The sequence below is a fragment of the Saccostrea echinata genome, unplaced genomic scaffold (genome assembly GCF_033153115.1).
Source record: "Saccostrea echinata isolate AGI-Se365-2 ecotype Australia unplaced genomic scaffold, CSIRO_AGI_Sech_v1 ptg000076l, whole genome shotgun sequence".
Classification (NCBI taxonomy): domain Eukaryota; kingdom Metazoa; phylum Mollusca; class Bivalvia; order Ostreida; family Ostreidae; genus Saccostrea; species Saccostrea echinata.
Window position 1 is genome coordinate 2034062 of NW_026889825.1, and position 23576 is coordinate 2057637.

The following is a 23576-nucleotide window of genomic DNA, read 5'->3' on the forward strand; positions in this document are numbered from 1 at the left end:
TGAATCCATTCAATAGTATTTATTATTTCAAATCCTTAAGTGCTGTATATTTATTTTGTTTTAAATAATATTTTTTATCATACTTTTTGTCTAAAACAAATGGATATGAAATCCTGTAATTCATGTACATCAGTGGAACTTATTGAATATAACTTTTTTTGATTTGTTTGTTCAAATGTATCATTCTCAGCTGTACGTATGACTCAAGTTAAATTTTAAAATTGGAATATCCAGGTGTATGGAAAATGAATTGTGCCATAATACAATTAACCAGGCCGCAATGATTAATTGCGCTTTGTTTTTTTTTTTCCTTGGTGTATTGGAAAAGAATACTCAAATCATGATACACATTATCAATTTTTTTTTCTTGTGCCATAATTTATTGAGTTTAGAGGACTAGGACATAGAAACACCCTCTCCACTCCTCTCCATAATGTTCAGTCAATTTCTAAGGAAAAAATCATATTGAAAATAAATTGGAGATTTATTTATGACTGGCTGAAACTGCTTAAAAGTTTTGTCTCTGATGCCACAGATGTGGTGGATTTCTCCTTATACCTGAAATCATCAATAAAAAATGTCAAATTTCTTGTACTTTAGGTTAAATATTATTATTCTCCATGTTGTTTCAAAAAAAGGAGTCTGGGAAGACCCAGGCTAAGTGTTTTTAGAAAAGAAAAGTGGACATAAATATGTGGACTGTACTCTAAGGATCCATCGTCGGACACCCATGGGTGATCTTGCCTTAAAAGACCAGATCACTCATGGAAACCTGATGATGCTAAGGATCATCAAAATTTGCAATTAAGGTTAATTTTCCCAGAGTTACTGTAATTTTAGCACATACTAATTCGAGGTTATTTTTGTGATGTAGAGATAGTAATTACTATTGTTCCAATAAGGTCTTTGTTTCTGTTTTTCTTTGAAATTATAATTTTCAAGAAATGCTATCATTTTCATTCATGTAGTTGTACCCGTGAAACATATTAAATCTGATCTTTACATTTTATTGAAGAGTTTGTGAGCTTACTCAGTGTAGTTTCCTTGTATATTGTTTTATTGGGAAAACGTCATTATCTATTTACAAAGATGTTGGGCACTGTTTCTATTTTAACAACCACAGGACCATAAAGTTCAAATAGATACGAATAAAAAAACCAAAAATTTCTTCTTTCTTTGGTTACAAGGAATGTAGCGATAGCAGTCAATGGAAGAAAAAAATTGTGCATGTTTCTGCAGTGTTGGAATTGTTCATACATTTGAAAAAAATTCAAAGGAAACGTTTTAATGCTTAAATGTTTTCAAATATTTATATGTAACAGTGAGGTTTACAATCCAAAAAGGACAAGTAGGATATGTAAAGAAAAAATATAAAATTATAAAAACTGTGGCCTAACAATTGGGGCACCAAAATTAGAGATTTATCAGCTTGTAGGGAATAGAGGAGAAAGGGAGATTGAGGTAAACAGTATTTATCTCCATTCACCTATAAATTATTACTAATCATATTTATTTAAAATTGCAACTGACTTTTTGAGGAAAAATTGAATAGTTTAAGCATAAGGCAGTACCCCACTGACACGACAAGTAACGTCCGATAAAACCAAAAAAGCAAAAGGTCACTGAATCAACAAATTTAATGTGCAGTGCCTTAAAATGATTTGCATGAAAACAATAGAAAAAAGAAGCTCCTGAAAAATCCCACAGTTGATGTTCAAGACAGGAAAAAAGGAACAGAAAACTTCAGCTTTTCGAACTCGTGCAGGTCTTTCAGAGCAACAACGAAGATAACAGGGTTAGAGGGAAGTGATGTATTTACCAATGCCTATTAAAACAAAAAAAAATGTGATCAATAGCCTTGAAAATTTTAAGGAAAAGGTGGGGGGGGGGGGGGGGGGAGGGGGCAAAGAATCGATGTGTTGGATTTGATTAAAGAAAGGACGCAAAGGAAAGAATATAGAATCTAGAAATATCTATAAGCTTTACAGATAAAGCATAAATCTTTCCTAAACCAGCAGGTATATTAGAATTAATGCTTTCTACCACGAACAATATAAATGTAGAACTGTGCAAGTTTGTTTGTTTGTTGTTTAACGTCCCTCTCGAGAATTTTTCACTCATATGGAGACGCCACCACTTGCCGGTGGAGAGCTACAAATTTTGTCCTATACTCGGCACTTACGGCCATTGAGCAGTGAGGGGTCTTTTTCGTGCCAGCACCTACTGCGACACGGGACCTCGGTTTATACGGTCTAATCCGAAGGACCGGTGTCCACGTCCCACAGTGGGATTCGAACCCGCGACGTAAGGATCAACTCCTTACTCCGCGACTCTAGAGCAGACGCTCTAACCACTGCGCCACGCGGGCGACCACTGTGCAAGATAACAACTTCGAATGTAATAGACGATTTCAACTAATAAAGGGATAGACTGTGTAACTGGTATTTCCAAATGCATAAATAGAAAAGATTGAAAATTAATCCAAAGCAATGTATTTTGTAAGGAACGATTTTAAACCCATTGCACATGAAAACACATAGGGGCGAATTAAAAAAAAATGACCACCAAATTGAAATTTTTTGACAAAGTTCAACTACCCATAACATATTTTTCACTTATATTATCATATTGTAAATGCATTCTAGTTCAAATTTCCGAAGTTGCAATAGAATAGACAATTGGATAAGAAAAGGTTTCTTAAGTTTTTATTAGTAAAACTTTATTTGAAAAAAGAAAATATCACTATATCCTAAAAGACTCTCTAAAATACATAATCAAAAGAAATTATAGTGTTTTGTGCTTCCAAATGGTATCAGGGATAGATCTAAACCTTGATTGAGTTTCTGCTCTTGTATACCAGTATGTGGGGGGAAAAATTGGCTTTTTGATTGTTATTTTACATTATTTTTTCAATTCTGGTTTGAAAAGTTTTAATATGAAAGAAATATGAAAAAGTAAAATTCCTCCCACATCATTTTTTTTGTCCATTTAAGTCAATTCTTTAAATTTAAGCCAAAAGAGAATTTTGACATACAAGTTTTCTTACGAAAAAAAACTAGATTTTTAAATGACCCTTTGTTACGTTACTGTGTTGCACTCCTGACATCTGATATCTGATTTTATTTAACATTGTTTTAAAAATTATAATACACCATAACCCATTCTTAGTTTGTAAATCAGTTTGTCGTTATATATATAATTACTGTATTTGCAATGTGTAATATATATATACATTGACTGTAAAATGTCTGTAATTAGTTGAGAGCCATAATGTTTTGGACATCAAATAGTATTAAAAAAAATTTTAATTTATGTTTTGTAAAGATAGATGAAGATCATTGATAATTATAAAACAGTTTTGTTGCACTCCTGACTGCAGTAAAAGTTAAAATTCAAACCACAGAACACAAAAATTCATAAAGTGCTGGCAACATCAAGTGGTAACAAAATTGTTCAATATTTATAGTTCAATAACTCATGATTGAAACACATAAAAGAATTTAAACTTCACTTTTTATCTTGAATTATTCCTTATTTATGCCAAAAAACTAGCTAAAATATATATTTAGAGGATAAAATATATTTTATAGTATATTTTCCTTCACAGGACAAACACTGTAAGCAACTGAGGTCAACCAGAAACATTCTACTCATCAATTTATCTTTATAATTATTCATATTTGATCAGAAATAATTCTATCATATTTGTTGCACTCCTGACCGAGAGCATGGAAGTCTTTAAAGTAGAATTGTGAAGCGAAAATTATATCAGAACTTGTTCTGTTGTTTCAGTGAAGTTGAGGTGGAATTACTTGAACTTTATAACAATTTTTCATTGTGTTTTTTTTTTCCACATACTTAGAAAAATCAAAGAAAAGATAAAAACACATCTGAATTGATAAAATTGCAAAAGGGAAGGATTTTAATAATAAAACTGTCAATAATTTAGTAATAAATTATTCAAAGAGATCATTATTAATTGAAGAATATTTCTTAGCATGAGTAGAAGTCTTTTCGTCATATAACTTGAATCTTTAAAAAATGTGTTGCACTCCTGACCATAGAAACATAGATCTGAAACACAGGCATACCCTGCAATTGACAACACTTCATTTTTTTCTGTTGCACTCCTGACATAGTATAACATTTTTTTCAACATCAGCCATGACCATAACTTGGTCAAACAAAAGTTGCAACAGTCTACATTTAAAGCTCAATACTTTGAATATATTATCATGAAAGTATTTATTTCTACCAATTCACAGACCTTTAAAAAAATATAAAAAATGGTGTTGCACTCCTGGCATTTTTAGCATGATTTTTGGGCATAACTTTTTTGTGAATCGAGATATCAATGAGATATTTGGCAGGTATTTAGGCACTATCTAAAGACATATGCTGAGACATAGAAATTTATTCCCTTTGCCTGTACTTTTAGTGCAGGTTAAAAAATATATATGTGATTGGTCTTTTTTTTTTTAAATTCACTCATATGCCAATCCAAGCATTCAACACAAATTTAATCTGCTGAGCTCACAAAGTTTAATTAGCCATGAATTATCAGGTCCCTGACATCCTTAAGATCATCATAGTCATGGAAAATTATGATTTTTACCAGTCTTAAACCCTTCAATATCAAAAAACAATCCAAAACACAATGTTAATGATTTAATGATCGGGTACTGTTAATCAATATATAATGATAAAAATATTATCATCATGGGAACTCCGCTCGTAGAGGTGCTGTACATTTTTCTAGTACGTGTAAATGATTCACTCTGAAACAGAGTGGACATCTATCTTCGGGTTAGATTTTCCCACCTAAAACAAAAAGAAAATATTCCACAAAAGTTCGTCTTAAATAGCCTGTATTAATAATTCCGGCAAGAATTCAACATTATATGCTTATATATCATCAAGAGTAATTGTTCAGAAGGTTTAGTTGCATGCATTATCAGATGTGCATATTTTTAGGAATATATATCTTATTGTTGATAAATTTTTAGTCTACATTTTTCTATGTATAAAATTTCTAAAAAGGTATAGATATAAAACATTATCTTTTTACATTTTTTCAGTTTAGCTTAATTTTATTACCTTTTTTTGGTTTGACTTACCATATAAAGGAAGAGAACAATATTATCATCTCTAATTGTAATCAATTACCACATAGAGGGACAGAGCAATATTCCCATCTCTTATTGTAATCAATTACCACATAAGGGACAGAGCAATATTCCCATCTCTTATTGTAATCAATTACCACATAGAGGGACAGAGCAATATTCCCATCTCTTATTGTAATCAATTACCACATAGAGGGACAGAGCAATATTCCCATCTCTTATTGTAGTCAATTACCACATAAGGGACAGAGCAATATTCCCATCTCTTATTGTAATCAATTACCACATAAGGGACAGAGCAATATTCCCATCTCTTATTGTAATCAATTACCACCTAAAGGGACAGAGCAATATTCCCATCTCTTATTGTAATCAATTACCACATAAGGGACAGAGCAATATTCCCATCTCTTATTGTAGTCAATTACCACATAAGGGACAGAGCAATATTCCCATCTCTTATTGTAATCAATTACCACATAAGGGACAGAGCAATATTCCCATCTCTTATTGTAGTTTCTTACCACCTAAAGGGACAGAGCAATATTCCCATCTCTTATTGTAGTCAATTCCCACATAAGGGACAGAGCAATATTCCCATATCCTGTTGTAGTCACTTACCACATAAAGGGACAGAGCAATATTCCCATCTCTTGTTGTAGTCACTTATCACATAAAGGGACAGAGTAATATTCCAAACTCTTGTTTAATCGCTTACCACCTAAAGGGACAGAGCAATATTCCCAACTCTTATTGTAGTCACTTACCACCTAAAGGGACAGAGCAATATTCCCAACTCTTATTGTAGTCACTTACCACCTAAAGGGACAGAGCAATATTCCCAACTCTTATTGTAGTCACTTACCACCTAAAGGGACAGAGCAATATTCCCAACTCTTGTTTTAGTCGCTTACCACATAGAGGAACAGAGCAATAGTCCCATCTTTTGTTGGGATCTGTGGTATAGCACCAGGGTCCCTTAGGTTCTTCTCCGTACGGATTACGACAGTAGTTCCCTTGATCCCCTATGTATTTATACCCATGCTTATGTGGCGATTGGGAATCCCAGCGCATGCACGTGTAGCCATTTCTAGTCTTGTTGGCATGGCCAAAATAATCCTCTCCTCGAACTACATTTAAGCATTCAGATGGTGGAGTGTCTGCAACATGAAAAAGGTTCGTATAAACTTATTAACTGAACACGAAAATGGTACAAAGGCCCAAAACACCTGCAGTTTGATGATGCCAAGTTCGTCAGCAAATGTTGTCATACCACTTGATACTCTGGAGGTATAAACACCGTTTCCTTGTTTTTACAGTCAATTTGAATTTCTTGCAATCTTGGTTGACGAAAGTTTAAAAGGGTCTGGCTATTGCATTGCTAAGGTGAGGAGGACATTTTTTTTTGGCGTGATACATTTCACAGTTATAATTTTGAACACAGATTAGTGCACGGTAAGAAAGGTATTCCTCTGATCGATCACTTTTCATAATTTCGGTCATACAGTTAAATAATAATTGCATATTATGTTATCCTGCGTGTTTTCCATTCAATATATATCATGTTAAGGACAATGGACATGAATAAGAATATCTGATTATATATTCATACATTACATAAACATACCAAACTACGGGGTGCGAAAGTCATGAGAGATGTTTGGAATATCATAAAAATAAAAAATCCTTGAACTCCATCGAAAATGAAAAAAAGCAATCCGATTAAATGTAATATTAATATTTCCCATTAATAGCTTACACTGATATATTTCTGCTTCAGACACGGTATACCTACCACAAGTCGGTATATCGCAGAGTTCCCATCGTTTATATGGGTCAGTAGTGTAACACCACGGGCCAGCTTCTTTATCCGGGTTTCTGCAATAGTTCTCATGACTAGCCATTGACGTGGTAAAGCTATGTCTATGTGGAGAAGTTTCGTTCCATCTTTGACAGGTACGGTTGTTGACTGTTACCGATATTGTTCCTCGATACTCCCAACCGGTATTGGACCGTTTACAGTTCTCCGTCCTTAATGGAACTTAAAATACATGAGAAACCCATGTTATTTTTTTAAATACTAGTTTTTGGCTAAAGTGATTCCACATGATGCTTTGATGTGGATTCTAAAATATGGAATTTTAATGTCTAATGATTAATTTTGAATTCAGGTTATACAGGTAAGTAACAAGAAATACTGACTCTCAGTTTCACATCTGTCTCCTTGGTAACCCGGGAAACAGGAACAATTATAGGAGTCTCCATTATTAGTGCATGTCCCTCCGTTGTAACATGGGTTTGAAAAACACGCTAGGTTGTCTGATTATTAAAAAAAAACAGTATTGACTTCATTTAAAAATGTAATTTTCTTTTATATTCCGATTGAACTCATCCCTGAACCTAACAAAATACAAGTATTGATTAAGGACAGACGATACGTCCCTAAATAATATATAAATTTTTCTAAGATTTTATCATTGAAGTATTGCTACTTTAACATGTTTACTCACAAAAAATTGAGGTGCCTTACCAGATATTTGTGCAAGATACCAGATGATGGTTTCCTTATATAATCCTTTTGCAAATAACTTAAATTGGCAATATCATATCAAAAATTTTAGCATTTTGATTTTTTTAAGACAATTTGAAACCAGTTTAGAAAGCATAAGGTTATATGATTTTACACATTTTTTAAACATTACAAAGATATACAAAACACATATCTGAGGAATGCATCATCTGACCTTAAATATTATATAATAATAAAATATGGAGATATAACGAACAGTATTCAAGCTAAAAGATCATTAAAACAATACAAATCGGGAGCAGAGCAAACAGGGACCTCCAAAAACATCAGAGGTGGGATCAGGTGCCATGGAGAATGGATTAATACATGTACTCGTATATATCCTAGTATTTATTCCTTCCCCTTTAACCAATAGTAGAACAGTAGTAGAACAGCGATGCATATATCATATATATATCTTTTATCAATATGGAGGATATTACCACAAGATGGAATATTGCACCTCTCCCATCGTTTGTCGGAGTCTGTGGTATAACACCAGGCACGGTCTTCACCGCCCATGTTTCTACAGTAGTTCTCCTGGGCAGATGTCAGCGGCACTGTCAAATATAACAGTACAGTACATTTACAGTATAACTTGTTTATTCTGAATAGAGATATAACGAATGAGTGCTCATACCACGTAATCTTTAACTTTTCGTCTAAACTTACTAACTTGAATGAGAATGCGGTTTCTGTTGATCCCATCTTTGACATGATCGACCACTTGTGGTTGTGTTGATTTGTCCAAAGTAATCTATATTTTGAGCTAGCAATGCGCACTCCCGAGCTTCGTCATCTGAAACGGATAAGATATATATCTTTATATATCAGCATTAAATGTAAATTAAACGAGTGTATCTAATGTACAAAAGTCCAATATTAAACTAATGCTTTTTTCCTGTTTGAAAACATTGCAAACCTAAGAAGAGGTATGCCTAAGATTATAAACAGATTACTTCTATTCCACATATCAGGATTAAGCCAGCTGCACGTGTATATATTCAGCTTTAAAACAAGTTTTGCAGAATATACTACGCCAGTAACTAACGCCAGTCTCAGGATCAAACGAGGCAACAGAAAAAAGAAGGGATGTACTTTGTTTGAAATCTTACTACACATTGGCACTTCACAGTATTCCCAGCGTGTGGAGTTATCCTCTGTGAAGCACCAGGGTTCCTGCTCTCTCCCCCTGGGGTTCCGACAGTAATTCTCGTGGGCCATCAGACCCGCATACGGATGTTCATGAGGTGACTGGGAGTCCCACCTCTGACACGTTTTCCCGGACTTTGTTTTGCTCACTCTTCCAGCATACTCGTATCCGATACTTGAACGTCTGCATTCTTCATATTCTACAACCAAAATGGTGGGATTTATTTTACATAACCAATATTTGCAATACAAAAAACATTACGAACAAGTAAACTTCCTAACTGGTCAATGTGCTTTTTTAATACTTTTATAATTTGAAAAATATAAACAGGCTTCATTTTTTTTGAAAGAAATTAAAAAAAAAATATCTTCAGCACAGATCATTAGAACAACACCTATCGAACGTCAAACAGACGATATTTTCATACACACTGAAAACAAATACTAGTACCACAAGCAGGTATGTCACAGTAATCCCACCGGTCGTTCGGGTCCATAGTGTAACACCACGGGTGGTAGTCATTGCTCTGGGGGTAAAGATTCCGACAGTAATTGGAATCATTGACTAGGGCTGCATAGCCGGAGTGTGAATGGGGCGATTGGTCTGCCCAGGGCTGACACGCCTTTCCGGTCCTTGTTATGTTAACTTTACCTTTGTAATCCCCGCCTCGGTTTGATTTCACACACTCAATATTTTCAGTCACTGCAATGTAAGGTTGATATTGTAATCACATGGACTCTTACATGACAATAACGAATTTCTTCCAGTTTTTCAGAGATACATGTATGTCACCAAAAATTTAATATATTTTGTAAAAATAAAAATGTTTTATGCATTTGATTCATGCATATGCAAATTTTCTCTTATCATTTCTAGCGTGTTGATTACGTAATTAAAAGAGAATATTTTTTTTCTAATTGTCCATGACATACATATATTCTAAGATAATAATTTTATTTTCTGTAAAATGTTGCATGCAATATCATAGATATCTCGGGATTTATGTGCAAAATCTTTTGATTTATATGCAAGAATTTGTGAATTATATTCGAAAAGTTGTCATTCATTCATATTCGTAAAATCGTGGTGTATATTCTTTTACATGTATAGTTATTTACTGAGTTTATCGTTTATTTTTATTCATATTCGTAAGCGTGTGATTAATATATATGCAAAATCTTGTAATTCATATTCGAAAAGGTTGTAAATTATATTTTAGAGCCAGTCTGCCAAAAAACCATGCAATACTGTTCAAATTGAAGGTCACTATATCTTGATCATACAAACAACTCTTAAAAATTGGCACAATTTTGAAGAAATGATAAATTTAGTACATATTGATAGGCCAAAACTTCAAAGACCAGGCTATTAAATTAAATTTTTTTTAATATAATTGTCATAATATTTCTCTAATCATTATCTTTGAAAAATATTAAGCTTGGCAGCTAATAATTTATTGAGATAAAGGAATTTACAAATATTTACAAAAAATTCTTCAAACTCAAATTGGTTACACAGACTAATATAGAACTTGAAATTGTAAATATTTGTTATTAGATAAGAAAACAAGATGCTACCATATTCTTTATCATGTTTATGGAAATAACTCAAATTGAAAATTTATTAAAAATGAAAATTAAAATGTTAACAATTACCCTCAATATGAAGATTAGTATTTTGCCAATTGTTCAGAAACAGAATGATTTTATGATAAATTATGCAGACTGATATGTACATTTTCAACAATCATACTGAATGGCCATATTTCCTACATTTTTTGTAAGCCATTTCCTTTATAATTAAAAAAGTGACTTTACATGTATGTAAATTGAGTAGGTCTTTAGTACATCATCATTCATATTAATTAAGAGACTTGAACACAGCGTTAGACATGTTGTTTGTATTCTGCCAATTTTAACAAGACCCAATCTAGTTGGGAATTACGAAAACGGGCCGATAAAAAATCCAATTCTTGGATATACGAGGGTTGTCCATAAATTTCGTGGACAATGACGTTTTTGTCAAAATGAATGGTTCTACATACATGTATATACTTATTGCATATCAAAATATTTTTTATTAAAATCAAAGTCAGAATAGTTTGTTTGTTATTTGTTTGAACTTAATTTTTTTTTTTTGTAAAAATTGGGGCTTTCAAGGTTGCAGATAGTGCGCACGGCCCAGGGTTAAAATAACATAAACTTTGAACTAAAGTGTTCTGATTAAAATGATTATTTTCTTTATAAAACAAGTCAAAGCTTAATAAAAATTGAATATGTTACAAATAAAGCGGCTATCGTCATTTTCTGATATCTTTAGTATCGCCTTATTATACAGACAGTGAAAATATTAAGTAAAAGTCGCAAGAAATATGTTTCAAAAATTGACAGAAAAAGCGACGTCGGCCATCCGAACGGAAAAACGTCTTATAAAATTATGTTTAAATATGGTTGAAACGAAGTCAGAGACAAAGTATTTATTCAAACAACTCTGAATTATTGGAATATATTTAGTTCATTGATTTGAGATTGGTTTACACGACTTTTCAACGGTGTGTACAATTTCAGAGACACTGTTATTTGATGAAAATAGGATATTTCTATTCATGACGTTGTTATAAATCTAGCTCAGCGTCGGATTGGGTTGTGTTGCCTATGTATACGAACTGTTTATATTGATGACGCTCGTTTTGTTTTGAATTTTAAAAATTAAATCAATTATGGTCTATACATAAATATTATTGCACACTCTTGGCAGTGTGGCATAATAAAGAAAATGTAGCGCCTGTTGATGATCATATGATAAAAATTCAAAATCCAAATTTTTGATGTCATGAAATTAGCTTTACGTCAGATTGGGCCGTGCGGATTGTATATACAAATATTTACACCTATAACTATCATACAATAGTGTGTATTGTTTTAATTTTTATATATTTACTTAATCATGGTTTATATTAAAATATTATTGTATATTTTGTTAGTGCGGACTTTATTCAGGAAATTATACCATTTGTCCACGACCTTTACGGACAACCCTCGTAACATAGAAAACAAAATACTAATATGCATGTATACACTTGTACACTGTTATCAATTGAATTTAATACCTATGATCCTTATTTAATACCTGTATTTATAGACTTACAAAAGGGAAACACACACAAAAAAGAAACGATGTAGTTGAATGGATGAACCTAGTAAAAGATGGACACTTAGATGAATTATGAAAATAACGATTAGTAATCAAGCTCAAAAGTCCACTGAAACAATATAGATTGGGAGTAGATAAAACACGGACCACTAAAACACCAGAGCTGGAATCAAAAGCCATGGAGGAAGCATTCCCTGTCGACCGGTCACATACGCCGTGTGCCCCTTGTAATGATCGGGCAAACGGAATAATCCGCAGACAATTCAGTATGAAAATAATGGCCTAACAATTTGCATAAAAAAACGCCAGTCAAAAATCGACTTAATGAAAGGATTGTATTTGCTGATAAGGTCACTGTATCTACTGTAGAATTTGCGAAATATTGACTTTAAACGAGGCTGTTGATATCCTTGTTTCATCAACTTATTTGTCAATAGCTTGCCTCGTTTTGGAAATTGTTCGTACGTAGAGCATGTTCTTGCATATCGAATCAACTGGGAGACTTAAATTCCATGCATATGATAAGGTATATTGCTACGTAAATAGATACAAAGACAGAAAGATATATATTCTTTTAAGAAAAAAAACGCAAAATAAATCATAAATTAGCAACTATCCATTGATATTCAACTTAAAACATTCAACATTTGTTATCTTTACACAACTTAATAATATTTGATTCTCATAAGTCAAAGTTGACAGACTTGATTTTATATTTATGCCAAAATGAATATATTCAGACGTTTTTCTGTATTTATAACATATTCATGGTTATGTCAAATACAAACCATTTACGCATGCTCCGACAGTAAGAACTATGTCATCTAAGGCAATATCACTACTCCAATCTTCACCACGAACAGCTTCAAACACAATCTAGTTTAACAAAAATATTGATCATAAATAACGTAATCAGGTATAATCTTTTTCGAATTCAGATTTGGTTTTCGTAGAACACTTCTTTCATTCCACCACAGTCTTCGAAAATACTCTTATGGTCAAACTTTTTTGTCAAGATACTCTTATATCCCCAGAGCACACGTTTTCATTGCTAGTTTGAATCTCTATAAAAACTTGAAAAATATATACTTAAAAAGTTAATTAAAGGATGATCTGATGCATAGATTATCAGATCCATGTGTTATAATCTGAATATTTTGTGGATCACGTATTACCTTCAGTTTTTCTAATTGCTGAATATTGACACGAGCGAATTTCCACCTGCTGCCCTGGTTTCCGGTCTCAGACCAGATGACGCTCTGAGAGCTGTTTTGCCCGGAGATCAGGACACTCAGTGAATCAACCGTGTGACCAAACATGTAGTAGTAGAAAGAAAGGCATCTCTCTGAGGCTACAAAAGAATCAGATCTCGCAAAACGGAGGACCAATCAAGTACAATATACTTAAAACTTTTGTCAAACTCATATCAGAAAATAAATATCACTTAATTTAAAGTTGATGGTATGCATTCTAATTCAATATGGATCTTCCTTAGGTTGAGTAAAATCAACAGAAATTAACGAAAACTAACCTTCCACTATCATGCCTTTTAAGCACAAGAATTGTGTATTATATTTATGTCTGCATGGTGCTATGCATAAGTTTAAAGTTGACAAATATATGTATATAAACAAGTTAAAAGTATTTAGCCAAAAATTTCAATCCAAAAATTTCATTGAGTAAGGGGACTTAGAATTTTTTATAGAAATACCTGGCAGGTCCAAGTTAGACACCAGCCATGCCTTTTCTCCCTTGACTCGAGGGTCTGACATTTCTGCAAAAATGTACCGATTTCCTTTGTGTGCCTTATCAGGCCCTGTGCCTTGTGAACTACTTGGGCCCTAGTAAAGATTTAAATTAATTCAATGAAAAGATAATTATTTACAAAAATGAGCGTAAAATGTTATATTTGATTTAGAATAAACAAAGTATAAATTACAGACATTACTTACCGAGTTAACAGCCCAGTCAAAGTCGTCTCCTTCTTTGGTGTTGTCTAGGAAACATTTCGTCTTTTCAAAAGTACACTCAAATGTGGCATCACCTGTTCAAATGTTCAGTGTAGGTTTAACTAAATCGTTAAAGGTGAAATGCATCTACGAAGATGGATTGATGTACACGTAATCGTATGAAATGCACAAGTGGAGATGATTTCTAGATGTCCATTCTAGTTATGTGGATTCAAATAGTATACTAACAAATGCAAAGAACATCGAGGCACTAAGCAACATGTTGTAAACCATGTCTGAGACGTTATTGGGGGGGGGGGGGGATTGACAACTTTCAAAGAGTTACACCATCCAAATTCAAATAGGTAAATACTCATATATCTACTTCCCTTCATGTGTCTTATTGAAAATATGTGATTATACATTAAATCTTTAGATCCTCAATGGCCAGAATAGGGTTAGGATGCTTCAATTACCAGTTGAAGTTTTCTGACCCCAACATGGCTACTTTGCTTAATCTGTTTTCACTTAACACTACACTTGCTATTTTCACGTACATTGTCTCCGTCATTTAGAGTCTCAATAGGCAGTGAAGTATTTCACTTTAAATGGATCCAACTTCTATTCATTTTTGATCCACCATTTAACTTCTATTCCTTTTTGGTCCACTATTCCAACCATGTCCTTTTCATACAATTCTGGACGAAGAATTTTTGTATTGTAATAAGTAAGAGAAAAATAACTTACTTGACATTTTGTCACACAACTTTCCTTCAAAACCAGAATAACAGGAACACGTAAACTGGCAATCCATCTTGCTTTCGTGACAAGTACCATATACACAAGGGTTATCCTTACATCCTAAATAACAGACAAGAAAAATAAACCAAAGAATCAGACATTTACCTAACGAATACCACACCGGGTATATTCTAGTTTCACCCTCAAGGCTTTGTAAAAGGGTAAATCAAGATCCAGAAATCGTTCAATGCCCTTTTGGGTGGAACGATAAATCAATTTATGAAATGAACATAAAAGTTTCCCATCCCCACAAGAAATCAGAGTGGACCACAGACTTCATCCAAAATTCAACACATAAATGTAAAGGAAAAATCTTATCCAATGTTTCTCATGAGCAGAGTATGAATTCTCGCAGTAATTATTAAATATGACCCTTTTGTCTAGAGACTTTCTTACATTTTATGACTAGGCCTGGAAACAAAAGTGGAAGTGGCAATATTATTTCCTGTAACTTTTCTTCGAGTAAATAACCATTATTCCACTTAAATATTAATATGCAACTTAGATTTAGTATGTTTTATTTATGTATGCTATAGACAAATCCCAATTTAATTTCTTTCAATTTTATAAAATGCTTAGCCTAACCTCTTCCAACAGCGTTAAACCTGAGTTTGAAGCCCTTTTCTACGGGTCTGTCCTGTACAAATTTACTGTCAAATGTAATCGTCATAAAATTAGGACTGTCTTTGGATCCCGTCCACTGATCACCAATAATATCTCCACAGCGCCTGAATAGAAAAGAAGGCTTACTTCCAATTCAACAAAGCAAAAAGCTGAATTATTGATAATTTATTTACCAGACCTCTAAATTAGTACTTTAGTAAATAAAACAAAACGAAACAAAATTTATGGTCATAATTATTGTAACTAAGTTCAGATAACAGATCAGCAGAGAATCACATTCTTTCAAGTTAAAAAATCCCCGATCTATCTTGAAAGTTTAATTAATCATCAGAAATTTAGGGTATAACTTCATGAACAAACCAGAAAAGCTTTCAAGTAAATTATCAGCACAGAAATGTCAAGCATAATTGTAAATCTAACAGAAACCGTAATTGTAAAATCTCACAAAAACCGGGTCATATAAGTAAAACAGAAAATAAAGCTTATTCACATTTGGGTGAATTTAAAAAAATGACCACCAAATTGAATTTTTTTGAAAAAATTCAACTACCCATGACATATTTTTCACTTATATCATCGTTTTGTACATGCATTCTAGTTGCAATTACTGAAGTTGCAATAGAAAAAACACTTGGTGTTTCAGTTTCAGAATTTTTATTAGTAAAACTTTATTTGCAAAAAGAAAATATCACTTTATCCTAAAACACTTTCTAAAATACAAAAAAAACTAGCTAAAATATATATTTAGAAGATAAAATATATTTTATAGTATATTTTCCCTCACAGGACAAACACTGTAAGCAACTGAGGTCAACCAGAAACATTCTACTCATCATTCTTTTTCTTTATATTTATTCATATTTGATAAGCAATAATTCTAACATTGTTGCACTCCTGAACAAGAGCATGGGAGTCTTTAAAGTAGAATCGTGAAGTGAAAATTAAAGCAGAACTTGTTCTGTTGTTTCAGTGAAGTTGAGGTCGAATTATTTGAACTTTATAACAATTTTTCAATATCTGCGTTTTTCACATTCTTAAAAAAATCAAAGAAAAGATAAAAACACATCTGAATTGATCAAATTGAAAAAGAGAAGGATTTTAATAATAAAACTGTTAATAATTTAGTACTAAATTATTGAAAAAGATCATTATTAATTAAAGAATATTTCGTAGCATGAGTAGAAGTTTTTTCATCGTATAACTTGAATCTTTAAAAAAATGTGTTGCACTCCTGACCATAGAAACATAGATCTGAAACACAAACATACCCTGTAATTGATAAATCTATTTGGTAAAAATGTTTTCTGTCTCTTTATTTTCCAAAATAAAAATCAGAGAATCATATACTGATAAAAGTTTTTTTTTCATGCTGGGGAATAAAACGTCAAATGCTGCACTCCTGACATTATTGGGTATGCACAGATAGTTGACTCTCATTTATACTGCTTGTGATTTATATAACATTTTTAAGTTTTAAATTGTACATCAGTTATTGTTTTACACTTTGAAAATTCTTTTTTGACTTGATTGATTTTGCAAATTTTTTCAAATCGACTTTTTTTTTTTTTTTTTTTTTTTTTTTTTTTTTGGCAACACTACATTTTTTCTGTTGCACTCCTGACATGATATAACATTTTTTTAACATCAGCCATGGCCACAACTTGGTCAAACAAAAGTTGCTACAGTCTACATTTAAAGCTCAATACTTTGAATATTATCAGGAAAGTCGTTATTTCCACCATAAACCATTAATATTTTTATCACAGATCTTCAAAAAATATTGAATTTTCAAAGTGTCACAATAAGGTGTTGCACTCCTGACATTTCAAGCATCATTTTGGGGCATAACTTTTTTGTGAATTGAGATATCAATTAGATATTTCGCATGTATTTAGACACTATCTAAAGACGTAAGCTGAGACATAGAAATTTATTCCCATTGCCTGTACTTTTAGTGCAGGTTGAAAAATATATGTTTGGTCATTTTTTTTTTAAATTAACCCATTTGCAGAAATTATAGCTTTTCATCAGAGAAAGAGAAATTCCAGACTTAGTGGTACATGTATATTACCAAAAAAAATCCAAATTTGATTTTTAAAAAAAATATAAGCCGAAAATCAAAACTTTTAAATGTGGTAAATTTGACCATATAAACGTGAATCTATTTTTAATTTTACAGAGCATACTCTTAAGACTTGGTGATAAATTTAAGTCAATAAAATAAAAATTTATTACAGGCCTATTCCATTTCTATGTTAGTGCAGTATTATAACGCTAATATCCATAAATATTTTTTTTTTACTTTTGATTCGAAAGAAATTGCTATGTAATTTTCAGATTTTGTGGGATAACAGTGTAGTGTAGATTATAAAATGTTAAGGTTGGTATAGCCTCGCCCCCACCCCACTCCCTTTCTCCCATCAAATTTCTTTCAGTGTTTTTTAAACACACACACGCATTACAATGGAATATTTTTTTGTGACATTCAAGTATGCGTATGTGTTATAAATTAGATATTTTAACGAAAGATTTGCAATTCAGAAACCACAATGCACAGCAGAATACTAATTTTGATCACCAAAAAGAAAATGTGAAACTTATTCACCAAGACAAGAAAAAATATGGCGTTGTTAAAACAGATTCAAAAACAAATCACTGTATTTAGTTTGGAAGAGTTTATGTCCACTTGAACAAAGTGTAGATTATTTTAGTTACCTTTACCATGCACATATCTAGATCAAGAGAAGTCAGCACCGTACTGATACAGCGGGTTTTCTTGGCGGGTGTAAAATTCAGCGTTTTGTTTGGCTAAAGATATGTCAATAATTTTGGGGTAATTTATTTTCGCGGACTCAGGGTCCCAACTCTTTGCGAAATTACACTAAGACGAACACTGAATATTTTAGCGATTAAAATTTTATCAGACCACTACCAAAACGCCAAAATAAGCCAAAATTAACACCTCCGCTAAAATAACACGCTATACGGTAGTAATATTTCATTACTAAAGTATCATCTAGTTTTATGGAAATTTTTCAGTTGGGTTACTATATCTCATAAATATATAGTGGACACAGTCTTAATCAAACTTCTCGAAATTAAATTATTCGTATTTTAAAGTATACTAAACAACTACAGTACTGACTTGATTCCTGTCTGTCCTGGCAGGTTATATTGGATTTCCAGCCAATGGTAACATCTATTCAAATTGTTGTCCGCCAGGTGGAGTTCTTCTACCGTCATTCGAAGGTACCATCCCTCGGGTGCCTGTAGTTTTTGTAAAAGATAAAATTCAATCAAAATTTCTTCCAACGCAATAAGTTTAACTTCAGCCAAATGCAAATATGACTACAGTTTTTGAAAAAAAACATGTGAGGAAGAGTTTCATACCAACCTTTACGCCCCATCTACATAATTTTCCAATTGGGTAAGATACTGGATACCCTGGTGACGTCACAAATACATCTTTACCGAGAGGAACTTCTATCATTCCACCACAGTCTTCGAAAATACTCAAATGGTCATTTTTTTCAAGATACTTCACTGATATGAATTGAAACTATTATTTTACTTTAAAGAGAACGTGCAATAACTAAGAAAGACAATACAACTGTACAAAAGAAAAGTTAAAACTCTGAGGGAAAAGATATTTAAGTTGACTTTACCTTACTAATACTTCTGTTTCAAAAAGAACCCCAAAAACTACATTGTTGCAGTAAGCTTCTTTTCAGTTTATTCTTAAAATAGCATATACATGTATATTTATATCATTAAACAATTACTATTTCTGTGATACTTTAATCGTTAATTAAGTTGTTAATTACCATCATCAGTGATCACATTTTCACACGTGTCACCTTGGTAACCTTTTGGACAGTAACAGACACAGTTATGATTGACAAATCCTCCATTCTCACACCTTGGTGGGTTCACACACTCTCCTACAGATGCAGTATTCATTATAAATGTCTGTGAAATGCTTTTCACATAAATTGGTAATTGAGCATAATTTTTCTTTTATTCTAATTAAACAGTCATATGAAAAAGGGTTCTAGTGTCTAGTTTCTGTCATAAACATAATAATTATGCGTGTAAACCTTTTATATTACATTTCAATCAAATACCTATATGGGAACATTATCTACTAACGTTAAGATAGACTATAAGAAACGTCCATCATATTACATGGTAGTTTCAGACATATGTGATGAATTGTCTTCATAATAAGGTCAGGGTATAGCTTTTCTGCGAATTTAATGATAACATGCATGACTGTGCCAAAGAGGGTTTCCATATTTGGAAAACCCAATGTTTGCTGCAGACTTGCAGCAAACCAATTTTGCGTAAATGTTTGCTGCAAACATAAAGGCTTTGTATAGGCTGTCATCCTACTTAATCCTCATTTCAGCAAGTCTGCAGCAAATGTTTGGAGCAGACTTGCAGGAAATGTTTGTGGGAAGGCAATTTTGTTTATAAGTGAGTGGAAAAGCTTGTCAACAGCTTTTGGAAGGCCCGAAAACCAGTTGATATCTAAACTATTAAGTCAACAGAAACTCACCTGCACACTGGTAATTTGCGGTTATATCCTTTACATCATAGAAATCAAGACCGACCCCGGCCCCCGTCCCAGCCAGAAACTCCAGATCTCTGTCCAAAAACTCCATTGTTTGACCTCCAGTGACGGAAAAGGACTGAAATGGGTAAATTTTTTGAAATAATTCATTTTATATTCTTTGGTATTAAGTTTTCACAATTGAACAGTGTTGTAAATTGAGATTTAAAATATCAGTTAATCATTACTAGCATGTTTATTTAATTACAAAATTAATTTATTGATAATTTTTATAATATGTTTATGGTTCAAATTTAAAATAATAATGAATTTGCTCTCCGATGATACTAGTAATTAAATGTACGATATTTTTTCAAAGTTTATAAATGATCATTGTATAGATATTTACCCATAAACCGTACTGCATAATGCTTTCATAGTCATATGCATTGCGGTCAAAAGTGCTAGTCTTTGCCATGTTACCATTGTGAAAGTTATGCTTGAGATTTTCTTTGATCATGCGTATGTAGTCGTCACGGTCAGTGCGTGACTGCTCGTGCATCAAACCCACGGCATGAAGCATCTCATGCACAGCTATCCCAACCTTCAAAAAACAGTTCATACTTCACAATTCATACTTCACACATCTTTTCTGTTTAATGAAAGACTGTATGAAATTGTTTTAAGATTTGGTCTTCCTTTAAACAGAAATCTGAAAAATAATAAAAAAAAAATTAATAACAAAATTAAGCAAATTATAAAAAGTATACCAAGAGGTCCTTTGACAGAAAGTTTGAAAGTTCTCTTTAGTGAGCAAACATTTTCTCCTCTCAGATCTTGACATTTTTAATAGTGTATTAATAATTTATGTCATTAATAAGCTTACACTCATACATCCCCTCTGTGACATTCCAATCACCTGAGGACTGCTTCTTATGTATCCAACATAGGACCAACATCCACTACAAAAAAGTGCATTATATACCCAACATAGGACCAACATCCACTACAAAAAGGTACATTATATACCCAACATAGGACCAACATCCACTACAAAAAGGTACATTATATACCCAACATAGGACCAACATCCGCTACAAAAAGGTATATTACAAACCAATCTTACGTAGGGCTGGGACGATATATCGAGATATCGATAATATCGATTCAATGTGAGGATGATACGCATATCGATACGTATGAAGAAACATCGACATATCGCCCAAAAAAATCTGACTCATGTTTTTCTTTGTTTACTTAACATTTTGGGTTTGATATCTAAAATAAATATGCTTAATTTAAATATAAATATGAAATACACAATAATTAAGATCACTTGTGCAAAATAATTAAGTTTTACAACAGATATACAATTTCTTTGAATAATTTATTCTTATTTGCGAAGAAATGTTTTGTTCATTTCAATATAAAAAAAGAAGTTATAACCAATTAAACATATCGTGATACATATCGTATCGTGGCTCAAATATCGGGATACGTATCGATATAGAAAAAGTTGTATCGTCCCAGCCCTAATCTTACGTGTTGGCCTCAAATATGAGTATTTCGACCAAAAGTGCTTTAGATATTTTTATTTTCTTAAATACATTTAGATGTGTTGCATGATAAAATTGTATATAAGGAGACTATTGTCAAATATATTCTCTCTTTTTTTAGCTACTATCATAAAGGCTGGTTCAAAATATGTGTCCCCATTACAAACTGGTTTAGAAATAATTCAGATAGTTTATGAAAAAGTTTTTTTTTGGGGGGGGGGGGGTAATTCAGAAAATTTGAAATCAGTTTTCTTCTTCTTTTTTTGGGGGGGGGGGGGGGGGAGGGGGTATATATGCCTCCATACTACCAAGATATAACATCCAAAATTTAAAAAAGAGTAGGGTTTTACAAGAATGTAAAGAACTCTGGTTAAATAGATCTAAACCATATACTTACTCTGAATCACGGAATTGTACATAATTATTGTGACCCACTCGTTCCGCTAGTTCCGGTGTGTAAGGCAGCCACTTAAGACAGGTTAAATTGTTAAAGAGTTCAGCTGCTTTGTTGAAGATAGCGTAGCTGCTTTCTTTTACTGCAAAAAATGGGAGTTTTCCATGAATATTGTTCAAGCAACTGCAACGTGTATGGTTTGATACAATGTTGAAAATCTGGTACCCTACCCATGTTTGCTCTATATATAAATGAATAGCAGAAAGAAAGATGTTTTCTACAATATTATTGAGAAAGCATCATTTTATCATCATGTCTTCAAGATGTATATTGGTTACATTGTGATGAATTCTTGCTATTTTTTATCTTATCAAGTAAATATTTTAATACATGTTGCTGATACTACAGGCCTTTAATGCGGGAAATAGTTATTGCCATGACAAAAGATATTATAGATCTATAAACATTCCTCACAGTACATATGTATATACTTTCCGATGCAGCCATGGTTTGTTTAAGTGGTAACGAACTAAAACTCTAAGATTTCAACTAATTTCTGAGACAGTGCTACTTCAGTAACAAAATCGAAAAGGACCCCCACCCCTTTTCCTAGGTTTTGTCTTGAATTCTTTTTTAAAATATATATATATATATATATATATATATATATATATATATATATATATATATATATATATATATATATATATATATATATATATATATATATATATATATATATATATAGATAGATAGATAGATAGATAGATAGATAGATATATGTTCTATGTTTCGGATTGAGTGAAATTCGTGAAAAACGGACAGCTTCTTTTTTTAAAAGCTTGCAATTTCACTTCTTAGCATTATCCATATGAACGCAGTTTTGAAATCCAGATATTTGACTAAATTAGACCCAATCCAAAGCCAAGTAAATGTCTTCTTAACTTCAGTGACAATAAACAAATACTATTACACTTTATGGAACCATACCATGGGCTTACCTATAGTGTTGTTGTCTATGTCAAAAGGAACGATATTTTTCGGCCACTTCCAAGCTGCCCTCCAAAAACTTCTCTTTTTTCTGCGTACCTGAAGCGCAGAGTCAATAGATCGTAAAAGCATTTGCACGCAACATATTAAATAGGTTTCTTTTGCCATAAAATAAAACAAGCATTCTGAGAGTATTGCATTAGCAATACTAGTCCCCTACCGGCAAGTGTAATCTGGTTCCCGTTAAGAATTGAAAATGCCATAATTCCGTCAAAAATTAATGAAGCGGGACGAAATGCAAACTTGATCTATAACTAATCAAGTTAAAGCGACATACCAAAAATCAGCTCAATATCTACAAGCGTTTAGAAGAAAATTGCGGAAATCCCGTAAAAATTGAAAAGGCCGTAATTCCGTCAAAAATCAATGAAGCGGAACGAAATGCAAACTTGATCTGTAACTCATTAAGATACACTCACATACCAAAAATCAGCTCAATATCAGCAAGCGTTTAGGAAAAAAGTGCGGAAAACCAAGTGGGACAGACTGACAGACAGACAGAGGGACAGACAGACAGACGGACGGACAGACTTAGAGGAAACCTATAGTCCCCTCCGGTTTCACCGGCAGGGGACTAATAAAAATGTCGTAAGAGTAGGTGACTTTGATATTGTTTTTATATGAGGATTGTACATGCATTGTACATGCA

The 23576-nt window shown here is 32.6% G+C and overlaps 2 protein-coding genes across 2 annotated transcripts; both read right to left on the reverse strand.

The window, feature by feature from the left end:
• Positions 1-5633: 5633 nt before the first annotated feature.
• On the reverse strand, positions 5634-7030 carry LOC133176551 (plasminogen-like). The gene is made up of 3 exons (XM_061311666.1): positions 6922-7030; positions 6041-6286; positions 5634-5791 (listed from the first exon to the last, which is right to left on the reverse strand). Exons 1-3 carry the CDS (start codon positions 7028-7030, stop codon positions 5634-5636), a joined length of 513 nt encoding a protein of 170 aa, XP_061167650.1.
• Positions 7031-8046: 1016 nt separating this feature from the next.
• LOC133176552 (MAM and LDL-receptor class A domain-containing protein 2-like) lies at positions 8047-22111 on the reverse strand. The gene is made up of 18 exons (XM_061311667.1): positions 22108-22111; positions 21881-22019; positions 20814-20889; positions 20337-20531; positions 19934-20066; positions 19200-19316; positions 18770-18876; positions 18521-18642; positions 15337-15479; positions 14698-14811; positions 13954-14045; positions 13713-13842; positions 13177-13352; positions 12790-12877; positions 9299-9550; positions 8811-9047; positions 8372-8494; positions 8047-8255 (listed from the first exon to the last, which is right to left on the reverse strand). Exons 1-18 carry the CDS (start codon positions 22109-22111, stop codon positions 8047-8049), a joined length of 2457 nt encoding a protein of 818 aa, XP_061167651.1.
• Positions 22112-23576: the final 1465 nt, after the last annotated feature.